This window comes from Podarcis gaigeae (assembly GCF_964106915.1).
Source record: "Podarcis gaigeae genome assembly, chromosome: 3".
Lineage (NCBI taxonomy): Eukaryota > Metazoa > Chordata > Lepidosauria > Squamata > Lacertidae > Podarcis > Podarcis gaigeae.
The window spans coordinates 51,539,784-51,555,056 of NC_139680.1; the positions used below are offsets into that span (position 1 = coordinate 51,539,784).

At 41.2% G+C, this 15,273-nt stretch overlaps 1 protein-coding gene across 26 annotated transcripts in view; it reads right to left on the reverse strand.

Annotated features, from left to right (window-relative positions):
• The window catches only part of FYN (FYN proto-oncogene, Src family tyrosine kinase), a 109,079-nt gene that overhangs the window by 18,779 nt on the left and 75,027 nt on the right, over window positions 1-15,273 (reverse strand). For all 26 annotated transcript variants that reach the window (XM_083731322.1, XM_083731333.1, XM_083731331.1 and 23 more), the window contains 5 exons: window positions 8,628-8,885; window positions 7,414-7,510; window positions 4,296-4,394; window positions 2,709-2,812; window positions 1,715-1,864 (listed from right to left, as the gene is read on the reverse strand). In XM_083731322.1, coding sequence (XP_083587448.1) covers window positions 1,715-1,864; window positions 2,709-2,812; window positions 4,296-4,394; window positions 7,414-7,510; window positions 8,628-8,874 — 697 coding nt within the window. In that variant the 5' untranslated portion in view covers window positions 8,875-8,885. The remainder of the gene's footprint in view (window positions 1-1,714; window positions 1,865-2,708; window positions 2,813-4,295; window positions 4,395-7,413; window positions 7,511-8,627; window positions 8,886-15,273) is intronic.

A 15,273-nucleotide genomic window follows, 5' to 3' on the forward strand; every position in this document is an offset into this window, starting at 1 on the left:
TGCACACCACAGGGAGAAGCTTCTCCCTGCTTCAAATACCCTCAAACAGGCCCACCTTTAAGTTTAAGCAGCTTCCCAGGATAGAAGAAGGAATTTCAATAGATGTGGCTTGCATGACCATTTGTATCTGCTGAAATTCCTTCTTCTACACAAGTATTAAAAGTTTAAGAAGCCCTGTACTTAAAAAACAAAACAAAACTGGCTACCCCAGACATCCCACCCTCTCAGTTTCTGTTCAGTGGTGGCAATTTACTGCTTTCCATTCTATCTCACCAGCCATCACCCCTCAATTTGAAACAGCCACCCAAATGTCCAGGCTGAAGCCAATGTCTTTGCAGCCACATATTTTCCTACCAATGGCAAAAATCTGTCAAAGATAACATTTCCAGCACTACACCAATAGAAGAGCTGAGACTAGAAATCACAAAGTATTAGAATGTGAAAGTCTGAATGTGTATAGGGATAGAATAAATAGATCATAGAGGCAAGATTGAGGGCTTTGGTGCAATGCAAAACAGGGAGTCAATGTATAAGAATTAGACGTAGGATTAATATTAAGAAATAGTTGAAGCATAAATTGTCAGCACTCCTCTAGTTAGCATAACCTTAGACCAAGCAGAAATCGAAGGTCAGGTTTTCTTTTCAGAGAAGTTCTGAGTAATATTACAAACAGAAATAAAATGATGCAGCAATAATCCCAAACAGATTCCCCTCCCCCTACAGTTTATGAAACATTTTAAAGATTGAACAATCTTAGGCACCATTATAGTTATGATATCCTAGACTAGAATAAGCAATTTAAAATATAGTTATAAATAAATTTACTTTAAAATAATGGTAGGAAACATCTTGAAGATAAGAACTTTGCAGAATATTTATAGAAGTGTTTGTGTGTGTGTGTGTATATGAACATTTGTAACAAAATGCACAACAAAAAAGTGTGAGGAAAAAGTGTGCAAATTATACAGACATTCATTTCTAATTATTTCACAGCTGTGCTACAATGCAAAGTATGGACTATTACTAAAGATACAGTATATGGAAATCAATGTAATAAAACATGCATGTTAACTATAATGTACAGTACTATCTGGACGGAGACAGCCTTACTACAGTTATCCATACTCTGGCAACCTCTTGTTTGGATTACTGCAATAAAGTATATGGGGCTGCCTTTAAAATGATTTGGGGGGGCACTTAGGGGGATGCAGGATGGGGGAAAGGAAAGTGAAGTCCTTTTGTACAAGCAGAAGTCTGGTTGCACAACATTGGATAGCATCAAAGAAAGAAAAATTACTGATATGCTACATAGCTAGCAAGAATTATCCAGTCAATGTTCCCAATAGTTTCTTTGTGGGTTTGTACTCTAGCAGTGCAATTAATGAAGAACATTGCTTATGCAGTGCAAAGCTGCTTTTATTTTCTTGGTTTTTTAAAGGAAACTGTTTATTTGCTCTCATCAGATATTGCTGTGTTACATTTGGAACAGTTTAATGTGTTTTGCAATTGTATCTGTTTTTATAATTGTATATTCTATTGTTGCAACCTGCTCTGGTACCTCATGGTGAATAATATTTAAATTATTGAATGAATGAATGAATGAATGAATGAATGAATAATTCTTTAATGTATTATACAGAAAAAAGTTCTATATACACTATTGATATCTTATAGGAACTGAGAATATATACCAAACATTTATCTGCAAAATTACCTGAGTAATGCTGAACAAGCTGTTGAAGAGTTTCAAATTGTGCCCTGGTTGTAATGTAATATCCTCCATTGTCAAGTTTGCGAATTTTATAATGTTTGACATGATCTCCTTTCATATCATCCCAGTCACGAATAGACAATGAATAGGCACCTATTAAACAATTTTTTTAAAGCTACATGTAGTCAGAAGTAAAGGAAATAGCCTTAATTCAAACTAAAAGTAATTTAAATTCTTTTGATAACATATTACAGTCCAAAGAAAAAAGGACCATTCACTGTAATTACAAAAGGCATAATTAAGGCATCATATATAACGTATGCCAAAAGAAGACATTGCTGGAAATACAAATTTACAGCTACAACTTTCAGTATTTTAAGAGAAGTGATACCTCTATATTGAAGTCAGCTCTGAACAACAATTATAACACCTGTATAGGTTTTTTTTTTAAAAAAAATCAAGAATTGCTTGACTGTTTTGAATTGCATGACAGTTTAAAACTCATGTCTAGGGCATGCGTTAAGTGATAACTTAAGCAAAATTAAAAGGAAATCATAGTATAAAAGCTATCTATGTGCACAGGATCCCTTCATCTTCAACCTCCCCTTCTTTTAAATATATATTATATTGATACACTTGATCAAATTCTCAACCAATTGCAAACAGTGATTTGCTATTTATTGTGTCGAATATAAATTTCTTTTTCTGAGCTTTGCAAAATTCCACAAGCATGCAGCAAAAGTTGGAGACGTCACCCCATACCCCTGCAGTTGCTTTTCTATACTTAGGAAAGGCACTACAGAAGTAATGAACTAAAAATGATGATTATTCAATACCAAATACTGGTAAACTCAACACTGACACTCATAGGTCACACAAACAAAAAACCAATGTATGTATGATAGATTAGGCCCACTTGTTATCGGCTCATTGCTTTGTAAGCATCCATCCCCCCCCCTCCCAGTTTACTTAACAATTAAAATACTGGCCATACTACCTTTGGTGGTTTCACTCTCACGAATCAGGAAAGTTCCTCGAGGATTTCCAAATGTTAGCAGCTGCCTCTCAGCATCCTTTCGTCCAAGTTTTCCAAAGTACCATCTACCAAAAACACCGAGAAAGAAAATTTCATTTTAAATAGAAGGCTGAGCAATATTATTCTAATTTGTACAAACAGGAGGTTATTTAAGGGTGATTTGTGAGGATCTTGTGTCCTGAAAATACAATCTGGAAACCTGCTATGGATAGTAAATGGTACAGGACTCTTCTGGAAGCAGAAGATGGAAAAGGACAACTGCAGTAGCAGTCAAAAGTATGGTTCACCTCATGAAAAGTCAAACCATGATATAATGGAGGTGTGGGGAACTTATGATCCTCCAGATGTTGCCAAACTACAACTCCCATCTCCTAGCCATCATCCATGTTTGCTAGGGCTTATGGGAACTGTAGTTCAGTAACATCTAGCAGGCTGAAGGTTGCCTACCCCCGGTTTAGTCTGAAGCGGGCTCTCTGAGAAGAGTTCATGGCCACTTTGATCCTCTCTGATGGTTTTGCTTCTGCGCTGTACTATGTCATGGCCTGGCTTATCCAGTGGTCTGAACCTGGGATCATGATTTAGCTCTAGTCAGACTAACCATGAGCTGTAACCAAGGTTTACTCTATGGCTTATGACTCAAAGTTTCTCTGAAAAAGCTAAACCATGAGCTGATTTCAAATGACATGCTAAGCCAAGCCACGTCTTAGCTCTGTGCAGTGCAGAAACAGAATGACAAGGGAGAAGTGTGCATGCACACGAAAGCTTATACCCAGAACGAACTGAGTTGGTCTCTAAGGCGCTACTGGACATTTTTAAATTTTTTAAATATATTTCGAGAGAGTAAAGTTATTAATTTCTCTGGGAGGCTATACACTCATCCGTTCACACAAAGCCATGGTTTGGCTTAGCATGATGTGTGACTCATGCAAATATGAACAACTTGTACCTGTGGTGACAACTGCCAAGACCTGACTCCTGACATTTATTTGAAATGCACAATGCAGAACAGAAGGATACAGCTATTTAATGTGCATTCAGAATAGTTTCCAAACCGAACCACTTATGCTGGCAGATCTAGAAACCATTGAATAAATATGCATGTTTAAGATTTAAATTTTCAACTTCAATGGACCTTGCACAGTACTGAAAATGCAGCAAAAAAATCCCATAGCATTTACATTTAAATACTGTAGCCACAATTATAAAAAGTTTGTTCAGTTTGCAATTATTACGCCTTTGTCTCTAGTGAATTGGCATGTGCAAAATTTATACAATTTGTCTTCTGTGCTGACATACCAACTGCAACATGAAAGACACTCAGGCCAATAATTTTTGGGTGCTCCTACCTAATAATTTTCGGGTCCTCCTACCTAATGAGAATGAGTTTAGTTTCCCCCCTTCCACTAATTTACCCAATTATTTATCATCGAGCTGAAGAAGGAAACCAATGTGAAATTTGAAAATCTCCCCAATCAATCACACACAAAATCTTTTGCACTTTCTTTAAGCACAGCTTTAAACAGTTTCCATAAAATTAAAAAAGCATACTCCTCTGCTTGGATGGAGTCGACTGGAGCCACATAATTACTGGGAATGTATCCAGTTTCTCCTGTAGTCAAAGAACGGGCTTCCCACCAGTCTCCTTCCCTGAAAAACAAGAGGAAAAAAACAGTAAGAGAATTCCCACTCTGAATTCAAAGCTACTTACCATAAACTGTTATAGACTTAATTTGACGGAGTTCATTATGCATAAAAAGAGAGAATTAAAGGAACAGGACAGAAAGAGTCAGAAAAGTGACAGAAGAGTCAAATGTGTATTGAAACTATTTATTGGTTTTTATTTTGCTACCGCTGCCTAGAAATTCCACTAGATGGAGATATTTTATCACACCCATAAATACTGTGGCTGGTGTCGTTTAATAGGGACTTCTCCAAGCAAAATAGAGAAAGGGATTGTTTTGGATTGCCGCATTTTGTACAGTTTGCCTCTCTGTTAATGAATGTGCCAGTATGAGCAGCTTCAGAAGCTCTAAAGTATATGTATCTACACCAGGGACTTTCCTTAATGGCAGCCCCCTGAGGTGCATTGTAAGAGGGTTTAGAACAGGGATGGGGGACCTGTGCCTCCTCCAGATTCTGTCGCATCTGGCCCAGTCAGCATTGTCACTGACTGGTCAGGGATGGTGGGAGTTATAGTCCAGCACCATCAGGAGAGGCACAAGCTCTCCCCCCCCCCCCTGCTTTAGAGGCTTTGTGTGGGCAGGACTCTAGAACAGGAATGTGAGAAAGAGGCTGTGTACACTTTGCCGGCTTAAAGCACTGAGTCCCCCCCTCCCCGTAACTTGGATAAAGCTGGTATCAGAGGGAGAAACGCATCAAAATGTGGTATTTCAGGGAAAACCATGAAGGGACAGTTAGAGGATAGGTGTGGATTATGGTTAATTTTGTGTGTACCCCTCTTGCCAAACCAGTGGTAAGGAGTGCCCTGGATGCAGAATAAATGGGAGTCTAAAAATTCTGTGGCATGAAAAATGGTATTGGGGCAACGATTATCTAAGGTTTATCTAACGATTATCTCCACAAGTAGGAGGCAGCTTCCCACCTCACACTTCTCCCTCCAACTTGTGGAGGGGGGTTGGAGACAGCGATGGGGTAGGGGAAGAGCTAAGTAAGCACATCTGTACTCATCCTCTTTGCAGGTAGGATTTACACTAGAGCAGAATGCCTACACACACACACACACACACACACACACACACACACACACACTCTTTGCTGTGCCCCAAGATTCTTGACAGCAGAGCACCTCAGACTCACCCATTGCAGTTAAGAATTTGTAATGGATTTGTTTATTATTCAATTATTACTTTCTTAGGCTTGCAGCAGGAGCACTTTGAAGCATAAAGGAAAGTGTATAATGTAAATATTTTGTCGGCTTTTTTCACTGCCAATTTAAAAGAAAAGGGTGTTTTCATTTATAAATCATAGCCCAAGTGACTGTGCTTTTATGTGCATAAAAGCTGTTCAGGTAGGCAGAATAATGAAGTATTCCTTGAAATTATTTCATCTTTTTACTTCACTCTTCCAGACATCACAATGATTTATTTGCAATAAATGGAAAACTATAACTAAATACTATAACTAAACACCCCCATCGCTCAGCCCAGACACTGAGGTCCAGCGCCAAGGGCCTTCTGGTGGTTCCATCACCGCGAAAAGTGAGGTTACAGGGAACCAGGCAGAGGGCCTTTTCGCTCCTGCCCTGTGGAACGCCCTCTTATCAGTGTCATGGAAATAAACAACTATCTGACTTTTAGAAGACATCTGAAGGCAGCCCTGTTTAGGGAAGATTTTAATGTTTGAAGTTTTCTTCTGTTTTTAATGTTCTGTTGAAAGCAGCCCAGAGTGGCTGGGGAAACCCAGCCAGATGGGCGGGGTAGAAATAAATTATTATTATTATTATTATTATTATTATTATTATTATTATTATTCCTTTGGTTTGCACATCACAGTAAACTACAGTTAGAAATAAACACGGTTAATCATGGTTTACCATAGTTATTTCCTACTGGTCATGCAGACCAAAGATATTTGGTGACAGTTTGTGCAATGACGGCAAAAATTTACTTGGCTCTATGTTCTGCTACAAAAATCCATGAAGATGGTCACAACCTGATAATGCTCTTAATACTGTTTATAGTTTAAATGTGTTGTTTTAAAAACTTATCCAAACCAGAGCAATGTACAAGCATGGTCTGAAATAAACATTCTGCAAATTGTAAGGGAATCAGTATAAGCACTGACTTCTAAAAGGTCATATTTCCATTGCTAATTAATTTATTCCATCTTTCAGATTCAAGGACTAAAATCCAATTCAGTATTTAGCTGTGATCATGAAAGGTAGGACACAGTGGATCCTTGCATGAGTGGCTGGAAGCCAATAAGCCAAGGGTTTCGGACAAGTGAGAAGCAGGACTGTCTCGAGTCTCCTGCGTCTCTTCCTCCAGCTGTTTAGCTTACAGGCCCTGATGCTGTGCTTCTCATGTCCACTTGCACCAGGAGCAGAAGTTGCTCTGAGTGTGAAGAGTTCACACAAGAGCTCCGCTTAATCAGAAAAGGCCCCTCTCTAGTCCAACATCCTGCTCTCTCAGTAGCCAAGCAGATGCTTACAGGAAGCTCACAAGCAAAGACATTAGAGCAGCAGCATTCTTGCCACTTCTGATTCCCAGAAACTGGTACAGTCATACTTTGGAAGTCAAATGGAATCCGTTCCAGAAGTCTGTTCGACTTCCAAAATGTTTGGAAACCGAAGCGCAGCTTCTGATTGGCTGCAGGAAGCTCCTACAGCCAATTGGAAGCCATGAAAGCCCTGTCAGACATTTGGCTTCCAAAAATAGTTCACAAACCAGAACAGTCACTTCCAGGTTAGCAGCTTTCGGAACTAAGCTGTTCGAAAACCAAGGTACAACTGCATTAGGAGTTATTCTGCCTCCAGTACTGGATGATGTACACAACCATCATGGTTAGTAGCCTTTAGTATCTTTATCCTCCATGAATTTGTCTTAATCCCCTTTGAAGCCATCCCTGTTCATCTTTTGGGAGTGCTGCTGAAGGTACAAATCACTCAACAAATATTAATAAAGTCATGCAGTAACATAAAACTTACGAGCTGTTAAGTATCTGAAATTTTTCTCCTTTATGAAAACTTAAATCATCTTCTGTTCTTGCTTCATAATCATACAGAGCCACAAAAAGAGTTACACCTAAGAGAAATAAAACGGCAGTTTACAAATTTGCTACTGCATAATAGGGGTAGGGGAAAATAGATGGCCAACAAATTCTGCCTTTTAAATTATTTTTTACAGAATTTGGTTTAAAAATTGTTTTTTTGTTCCACTTACTTCACAAAGTATAATTTTTTCAAAACAAAAACAAAAACTGTGCAAGACAGAGGACTATCATTATTCCTGTACTGCAGATAAGGAGCACCTTAAAGACCAACTAAGTCAGTTCTTGGTATGAGCTTTCGTGTGCATGCACACTTCTTCAGATACACAGTGTATCTGAAGAAGTGTGCATGCACACGAAAGCTCATACCAAGAACTGACTTAGTTGGTCTTTAAGGTGCTACTGGAAGGATTTTTTTTGTTTTGACTATGGCAGACCAACATGGCTACCTATCCGCAACTGCAGATAAGGAGTGTGTGTGTCTAAGGAAGAGATAGCAGTGGCTTTCCAAAGGCCACCAGTTGAGTTCATGGGTCATACAGGTGATATCTGAACGAGGGAATTCACATCTCAGTCTCTCAACCATCATGCTACCCATCATGCTCATTTATTTAAATGAGGTAAAAATAGGTTAGAGACTTTGAAATCTGTGTAGCTATTGCCTGTAAGAGCTCTGGCTTCCATGTACTCTGTGGAAACGAGTTCAGCACAAACAGCAGTAGGCAATGTGAATCACAAGGTCACCTGTTACAGACTGCAAGTATGAATGTTGCATAAGTATGAGAACAGCATGTAAATTACGAGTGCAAGAAGTGTATATACGTGAGTGCTGAGAATGAGCAGCGTGAGGGGGCTCTGTGTGCACTGTGTGAGACAGTGAAAGGGGAATGGAGACAGAGAATATATTATACCCAAAGTCATATCTGACTTTGTGCAGGCCTCCATTTGTGTGCTCTGCTTACATTGTGAATTATTATTATATTGTGAATTGTGTCCCATATGAGCAAGAATAATTTCATGTCTTCAGATCAGAGGTGGGTGTTGCAAGAATGCAAATGATCCTCAATAAAAGACTGATTTTTTGTTTTTGATTTTTGTACTGAAGAAACCTAATATGCTCTGAAAAAGATAAAGTTATTCTAAATGATATACCTGTGCCTCCTCTTGTTCGCAGAGTGCCTGTATGTGACGAGGAATTTACACCACCGAAGACGGTCAGCCCCTGTCCACCGGCTGTGGGGAAGTTGTTGTAGTTTGGAATGGAAGTCACACCAAAATTTGGGTAATGTTGAGGGGTGGGATCTGTCCCATAGCGATAACCTGAACTCTGGTTTAAACTGCCATCTCTCTCGTCTGTCAGTTTTGTTGCTTCTTTATCCTTACATTGCACACAGCCCATTATCTAAAATCCTGCAGTAAACAAACAAACAAACAAAAACTGTTTTCATTTTGATGTCTGATATACTTTACCAATATGATATGGCACATAAACAGTTAATTCTACCAATCAGCAAATGCAGAATTATTTTTGGGATACATCAGTATCAAGCAGCTAAAGGCAACATATCTCTTTTCTGGGACATGTCTAGGAAGCAACTTGTTGAACCTTCCATTGGGTGTTTGTGCTCCAACTGAGAAACATGGTTGGGCAATAAAGAAGTTTCCTTTACAAGGCAATGTCCCCCTTTTTGCATTTCTAAAGTGTGATTCAAACATGGCTTATGCCAGTCCTTTGTTTGCTGTGATGCGAACAGCAAAAAGACAGACTATGGACCAACACAGGATAAAGTCTCCTACAATTCATAAAAAAACATCTTTGCACCCAATGATTTTAGCCTCTTGTTAACCGATCTCATAGGTATCTCTTCTGTAGTTCTCCTGTTAAAGTATTGACATTAAAGTTGTGTTGGCTTTCTGAAGTCATCTCACATCCTTTCTGAAATCACTTCACATCACCACTTTGGAAAATATTGCTCATGAACCACTGAGCATTTGGTTTCTGATTCTATAGTATCAACTTCTCCCACCCCATTACAAAAATTCCCCAACATTGAGCAAGCTGCAAGTAGAAAAGGCCACCAAGCTCTTCTGTCTGTTGTATTTGCTTTGACAAGAGATTTACTCATGCTCTAGCTGCCTGACCTGGGCAAACCCTAACCCCACACCAAGTGTTAGCTCAAGGTTCTGACCATCCTCAGCTAAGATTCTCCAGAGAGAGATGGATCCCATGGCTCCTCCAATAGTCCTCCTGCTCCATACCTCTATTCACCTATTCTCTGCTACACTTTGGGGTGGCAATGGCAGCTGCTCATCCTCAATATAGCCAAGGAGCTGGCATCCATTTCTGAGATAGTTGCACTTTTATACTAGAGGCTGTTACCTCGGGGACAGCTGCTGGTTTATTGCACGTACAGTTCCTACATACATATACATGCTGCATTCAGAGTTTACACTGCTTCACTTTCCACACACAGCATGATTCAGAATATACCACTCATGGAAGAGATCCCAACAAAAGAAGAGGGGCAGATGAAGTTAATGGACTATGCCAAGTTGGCGAAACTAACCGGGAAAATTCGGAAGCAGCAGGACCAGACCTTTTTGAAAGACTGGAATAAATTTACATTGTATTTGAGAGACAATTGTGAACAACGGACATCGTTAGTAGGACTATAAGAAGTTTTGTACGGTTAGATATATCAATTATTATCAATATGATGTTTAAATGTTGTATTTAAGATTTGGATTTAAGGGTAATAATAACAACAACAATAATAACAACAAAATGCAGTATCAGAGCATAATTAGGAAAACCATTAGTTGAGGAGGAGGGAAGTCTCAGGCCAAGATGGCAAAGTGGTCTTTATATATTATATGTAAGATGGATGTTTTGTAAAAAAATATTTATAAAATTCAATCAAAAAATTATATATATAAAAAACAGAATATACCACTCATATGTAAGAGCCATATGGGAAAAAATGGTGTGGTGTGGGTTTAACCCTCTATCCCTCCCCATGCAACCCCACCAGAAGATTCTAACGGGGACAAATGTGGCAGAATTTTGTATCATGCAACATACAGCCTTGCCGGGTGGGTGGGTGCTCTAAGCATCTCCAGGGGCCAATTATATCCCACTGGCTCCTAGAGGCCTCCACACAGGATTGGAGAGTAGCTGCACACTGTGATTTTAAACTGCACATATTGGAAAGGGCAGAATATGCTTTGGAGATCGGAATCCCAAAATAAAACAAACCTCCAAAATGAAACAAAAAAACTTCTGCACCCACATTTGGGCATATGAATTTATGTGGAATTTCTCTTCCACTAGGTTTAGCCCGCATCTCTATTTAATAGTGCTTTATAGATATCTGAGCACTTTCACAATCTGAATTGAGCAAGGATATACTTTATTACAGAGGAAGGGGAGGATATGGCCCTAAATGTATTATTCACACGCTGAGCCAACAAAAAAGTGAATTATTAACTTCGAGGTGCCAAAAAGAAAAAAAAAGGGAAGAAAGAAAGAGGAATAAAGCAGCTATTCAAGAAATGCAGGCCAACTAAACAAGTAACAGAAAACTAGGCCAGCAATGAATAGGTACACAGGCCTTCCAAACTGTAAAAAAAGAGAGACCCAAACGAAACAGATTTTTATAAGAGGTAATAGTGACATCAGTGCAACATATTTTAATGAATATATTTTAGTCAGTTTCTCCTCTCTCTCTCTCTTTGCTGGCATGTATTTTCTTTGAGAGAGGTGGGGAGGAGCAGGCAGAAAAGTTTGATGGAGAGGTCATTTCCCTTTCTATTGTCCTCTTCAACTTGGCTCCAGTGCCTGGGCAGTGCACGTATAAAAGCTGCTTGATTGCAGGACTGTGTGAGATGTGACAGAGGGTGTAACCTACATGTTTCTTTTCAAGCCAAGACTTTGAAAAGCTGTCCATTCCTTCTTGAAGACACTAGCTATGGATGATATCATTAGTCGCCTTGTTAAGTTTCAGGAGGAAGTACAAGCACATTGCTGGAGTTGATTCAAAAGGACTCCAGGGTTTTTGTAGATGTTTTAAAATACATCCTCCATTTAGCAGTAGCACCACAGCTCTGAACAACCAGAGGGCAAGAATCTATTTTCCGCTGTTATCACAAAACATCTCAAATTCAAACCTGAGCTGAATGGAGGCATTCATGGTTTGGTAGAGCTGAAAACATGCATGTTCAGGACAAGCGGTGATGATATCATTCAACAAAATCTGGAAACTATTTGTGCCAGACCCCTTGGAGATCTATGTTCAACACCACAAGCGGTAAACAAGATTTTAATATGGTTCTGATGGATGATGTATTTTTTCCTCAAATGTTTGGATTGCTGGGTCATAGGACCGTTTCAAAGTTTACCATTACCGTTACAATAATTTTAGCAGTTTAATCTTGATCCACTTTCCCAAAGCAGTTTAGGAATTTTCTGAAGAAAGCTAAACAAAGTTTACAGGAATAATGAAACTTCAAGTGATAGAGCACAAGTTTACCTTTCAAAATATTGTTCAATTGTACAGAATCAACAATTCTACACTCACCAATGTGTTAGTGAAGTTGCAACACTATACATCAGAAGTGGGGAGCCTGCCATACATTCTTATATGGGCTCCATTAAACTTGATAGGGTTTACTTCTGAGGTGTTATGTATAAGAGTCACTATAAGGCTGAATCCCATGAGTAAGCCCCACAGTGGGGCTTGATTTAGAGAGAACATGCACAAAATTACGCCAGAAGTGTCATCCTTATGTATGAACTGTATGCATGACTGTATTAAGTAAATATCTGTGGAAGGGATGGATAGTTAGGATCAATGACTCATCTAATTCTGTGAGGAACCATAAGAGTTACCTAGTTCAACCCCCCTGCAGTGCAAAAGTCTTTTGCCCAACGTGGGGCTCAAACCCATGACCATGAGATTGAGAGTCTCATGCTCGACTGACTGAGCTATCCCAGCTGTTGAGAAGTTTTGTACTGTTATTAAACATATCTTATGTCATTTGAAACAAGATGATCATTTAACTGACATATTCCTGCTGGAAGCTAGAGGAATACAGTGGTGCCTCGCAAGACGAAATTAATTCGTTCCGCAAGTTTTTTCTTCTTGCGAGTTTTTCGTCTTGCGAAGCACGGTTTCCCATAGAAATGCATTGAAAATCAATCAATGCGTTCCAATGGAAACCACCTTCAGACCAGGTCCGGGGACAGTCTGTCCCCCGACCTCTTCTGAAGGCTGGGGGGGGGGACACAAGGGCTTTTCTTCCCACCCCCTGCATTTTAAAAAACCCCGGGACAGCGGAGGACTTCTCCGCTGTCCCGGGGCGATTTTAAAATGCTGGCGGGCGGCAGCGAAGCCTTCGCTGCCGCCCGCCAGCATTTTAAAAACCCCGGGTCAGCGGAGGACTTCTCCGCTGTCCGGGGCGATCTTAAAATGCTGGCGGGCGGCAGCGCTGCTGCCCGCCAGCATTTTAAAATCGCCCCGGGACAGCGGAGGACTTCTCCGCTGTCCCTTGGCGATTTAAAAGCCCCCGGGAAGGCAGGCAGGGGGGGACAAAGACTTTTGCCCCCCGCCAGCCTTCAGAAGAGGTCCAGGCGAAAGTCTTTGCTCCCCCCGCCTGCCTTCAAAAGCCGTCCGGGACAGTGGAGAAACGCGCTGCGTTTCTCTGCTCTCCCGGGAAGGCAGGCAGGGGGCAGCAAAGACTTTTGCCCCCCGCCGGCCTTCAGAAGAGGTCCAGGACCTCTTCTGAAGGCGGGCGGGGGGTGAAAGTCTTTGCTCCCCCTGCCTGCCTTCAAAAGCCGTCCGGGACAGCGGAGAAACGCTTCCCTGCTATCCCGGACTGCTTTTAAAATGCTGGCGGTGGGGAGCAAAGCCTTTCGGCCCCTGCCGGCCTTCCTGGACCTCTTCTGAAGGCCGGGGGGGGGGGAGGCTTTGCTCCCCACCGCCAGCATTTAAAAGAGGTCCCTGGAGATTTCCCTATGGGCTTTCTTCTTGCGAAGCAAGCCCATAGGGAAATTCGTCTTGCGAAGCAACTCGCAAACAGAAAACCCTTTCGTCTTGCGAGTTTTCCGTCTTGCGAGGTATTCGTCTTGCGGGGCACCACTGTATATTGTATTGAAGATAGAATAGCAGACAGAAAAGTGTCAGTTAAATTGTCACTGCAGTCTAGCATTGGGGGGGGGGCGCTTTGCTTGGAGAGGTTTCTGGCTTTATACAGGCAACAACCATTTTATGCCGGGGTTACGTTCTGAGGCACTACACATTTAAGTGAAATTGCGTATATCAGGAACACCATTGAAAAAGCCTACAAACACCCTTTAAACCTCTGAAAACCCTTGAAAACCCCTTGAAAAAACCAAATTCCACCACAATTACTCCTTCCAAACTGCCCTGTCCAAACTCCAACTCTCCACAGGACTCAACAGTCAGTGCAAGGGCTCCTGAGATTGCACTTGCAAAGGCTTATGGGACTGCTAGGCGCTGCTTTTGCACTGTTTTTGCCCTTTCTGCATTCTTTTAGGGCCACTCTCGCACTTTTTCTAGTCACCTCTGGGTTTGTCGTGACGTGCACATGTTTGTGGCTATGTCAAGCACATATTGAACACACGTAAAATGGTTGTTGGCTGTATTGAGACTCAGTCATCAAAAGGGTGGTCAGTTTTAATTTGTCCATTAGTGGACATTCTACCGCGTCTTATGTAAGAGGATGGAATTTCACCCAAATTTTAGTGACTGCATGGAAGGTCTTGGCTGATGTAAATAAAAAGCCAGGTTTTGTATTGGGTGGGTAGAGCAGCTCTTGGAGCTGAAGGAGGGGTGAGATTTAGGAAGGGGCCACAGTGAGCTGGACTTAAGAGGCAGGCATATGAAAGGTCTGTCATATGTAGCCCTGAACTGGACACAGGCACCTTGGAGGATGGACTGAACCTCCCATTGACTTTGGGGAACACGCAGGATCCCGTGTCATGAACCCTGGGACTCCCTATGAGGAAGGGTACTCCTCAAAAGGGAAGAGCTCTATGAGTACTCCTAAACAGCAGCAACTGCGATTAGGTGGGGGAATGGAAAGACAGGCTATATTAGCCCTTACTGTGAGCTTCCCAGTTGTGAAAAGCACAGGCCCTTAACTCTGTTCAGCCTGACTTCTTGTTCCTGCCTCCTACACTGAATGACCCCTGCTAACCCCTTGCTTTTGAAATTTTGCCTACTTTTGGACTGCTTAATTTTGGCTTTGTCCCATGTCCCTGCTATTGGACCACATCCATGCTTGGCTTGCATCACTGTGCTTGACCTCAGCTTCTCCTCTGTGTTTTTGGATAGCCCTGATGCTACTACCAGATCAAGATAGGACAGGGTAATGAAGATTCAACCCAGGAACTGATAATACTGGGGGAAAGAGCTGAAAGAGGTCTGCTAACAAGAGAACAGGATTGTATGACAGCCCTCAAGGAAGAGTTATGGGTAAGTAATGGTTGTTGTGAACCTGATGCTTGAGGGTTGAAGACCAAGGCTGCAATCTGTGAGCAGCCTGAAGGACTCCAGAATGAAGACCACGTTGGAGTCTCCATGTAAAGTCCTCTAGATGTATTAAGTTGTGTGTCAACTGGGGAAGGAGAGTGACAGGGTAATTGGCAAGGGTTCAGTTAGGGGATGGAAGTTTAATCTCATATAGTTACCTCCTTAAAGGGACGGTAATTCTGTTGCTTATACAGTGTCATTTATTCAAATCCTTGCACTCCTTCATGAACTTGGGTTGCTGTGTA